The sequence below is a fragment of the Otolemur garnettii genome, unplaced genomic scaffold, assembly GCF_000181295.1.
Source record: "Otolemur garnettii isolate 467f Iridium unplaced genomic scaffold, OtoGar3 scaffold00058, whole genome shotgun sequence".
Taxonomy (NCBI): domain Eukaryota; kingdom Metazoa; phylum Chordata; class Mammalia; order Primates; family Galagidae; genus Otolemur; species Otolemur garnettii.
The window spans coordinates 9,956,971-9,958,823 of NW_003852453.1; the positions used below are offsets into that span (position 1 = coordinate 9,956,971).

Sequence of the window (1,853 nt, forward strand, 5' to 3'; positions counted from 1 at the left end):
CTATCCCTCCTCCCATCCATCCTCCCTCCTATCCCTCCTCCCATCCATCCTCCCTTCTATCCCTCCTCCCATCCATCCACCGTTCTTCCATTCTCCCATCCATCCTCCCATCATCTCTCCTCCCACCCTTCTACCCTTCTGCCATCTGTCTGTCCTCCCATCTCTCCTTTCAGTATCCACACTCCTATCCTCCCTCCCATTCTCCTTTGCCCTGCCTTCTTTCCTTCCCTGCCAGAGAGTATTTACAGAGCTTCTCATCGGGCCCAGGCTGTGGGGATACAATGATGAACATGACACTGTCACATTTCTCCCAGAGGGGGGCAGACAAGGAAGCCACATGGTGTCCCATTACCTTTCTGTGGATGAAATCTCACCCAGGATCACAAGTAGCTTGTAAATCCCAGATACCCAGAGGCCCAAGGAGTTCATTTTGTAAACCACAGCTCCAGTCAGAACCTCACACTGTAACAATTTTTTAAATGGGCTCAGAGGTGGGGTGACGGTCAGATGGCCAGCCCATGATGAACGCTGGATCAGAACTCAGTTCTGCCGCTTCCCCAGGCCTGGAGAGACATCTGGGCCACCTCCTTCCCACCCATCTGGCCCATGGTCACCCACCTTTCCTGTGCAGGAGGCAGAGAAGGCAAAGCCTGACCCCCTGTATGGCCTGCGGGTGCACTCCTGGGTCCTCGTGCTGTCAGGGAAGCGTGAGGTGCCCGAGACCTTCTTCATTGATCCGCTCACAGCACACAGCTACAGCCCCCAGGATGAACACTTCCTGGGCATCGAGAGCCTCTGGAACCACAAGAACTACTGGATCAACATGCAGGACTGCTGGAACTGCTGCAAGGTGCCCGGGAGGCAGGGCAGACTGGGTGCGGTGGGTCATGGCAGCCAGACCCTGGAGAGAGCCACGTGGGGAGCCTCAAGTCCCCATAGCCACCCCCTTGCCCATAAGTCACCTTTCTGATGTGAATATCATCTCTCTGTTGGTTTGTATACTGTTTTAAAATGCGGAAGGTGAGTTTGAGTAAATTTTTAAAAACTTTGTATGGAAGTGTAATATGTATACGTGCAGAAAAGAGCACTCATCCTAAGTACACAGCTCAATGAACCCCATAAACCGAGCACATCCCAGGCCCCCGTAGCCAGATCAGGAAACAGAACAGTGCCCAGACCCCAGAAAGCCTCCCGTTTCCAATCGCTACCTCCCCCAGAATGTAGTTTCCACTTACGTAGATACACAAGTGTGTACAGAGGCCAGTACATAATCCCAATGTGCTTCTCATTGAATTGTCACACACGGAACAAACCCACATAACCAGGGCCAGCACCACAGAAGTCCCCTCCTGCCCCTCCTGGTCATTAGCCCCCCCAACCTCCCTGGAGTTAAACAGCATCTTGACATCTCACAGCATCCATTAGTTTCACCGTTTGGGAGACGTTACTACATTAAGTCACTCTTTTATGCCTGGGTTCTTTCACAGACTGTTAGGTTTCTGAGACTCGTCCATGTTTTGTGTGCAGCTGTGGTTTGCTCATTTTCGTTGTTTATAAACTTTCCACTATTTAAAAACCAGAACTTATTTAGAGTTTCACATTTAGGTTGTTTCTAGTTTAGGACTATTTCAAATAGTGCTGCTATGAACATTTTTGTACATGTATTTCAGTGAATAACACGTATACTCATTTCTTTTGGGTAATTACCAAGGAGCAGAATTGCTGGGTCACAGGGTAGGCACAAAGCCAAGTTTAGTAGACACTGCTTGTTTCTAAATGACTTCAGCAATGTACGCCCCCACCAGCGTGCGTGAGAGTGCAGAGGCCTCCAGCCACATCCTTGACAAGACTGG

The 1,853-nt window shown here is 50.2% G+C and overlaps 1 protein-coding gene across 2 annotated transcripts in view; it reads left to right on the forward strand.

The window, feature by feature from the left end:
* The window catches only part of DRC7 (dynein regulatory complex subunit 7), a 30,167-nt gene that overhangs the window by 9,658 nt on the left and 18,656 nt on the right, over positions 1-1,853 (forward strand). For both annotated transcript variants that reach the window (XM_003792579.1, XM_012806825.1), the window contains one exon: positions 632-850. In XM_003792579.1, the coding sequence (XP_003792627.1) occupies positions 632-850 (219 nt within the window). The remainder of the gene's footprint in view (positions 1-631; positions 851-1,853) is intronic.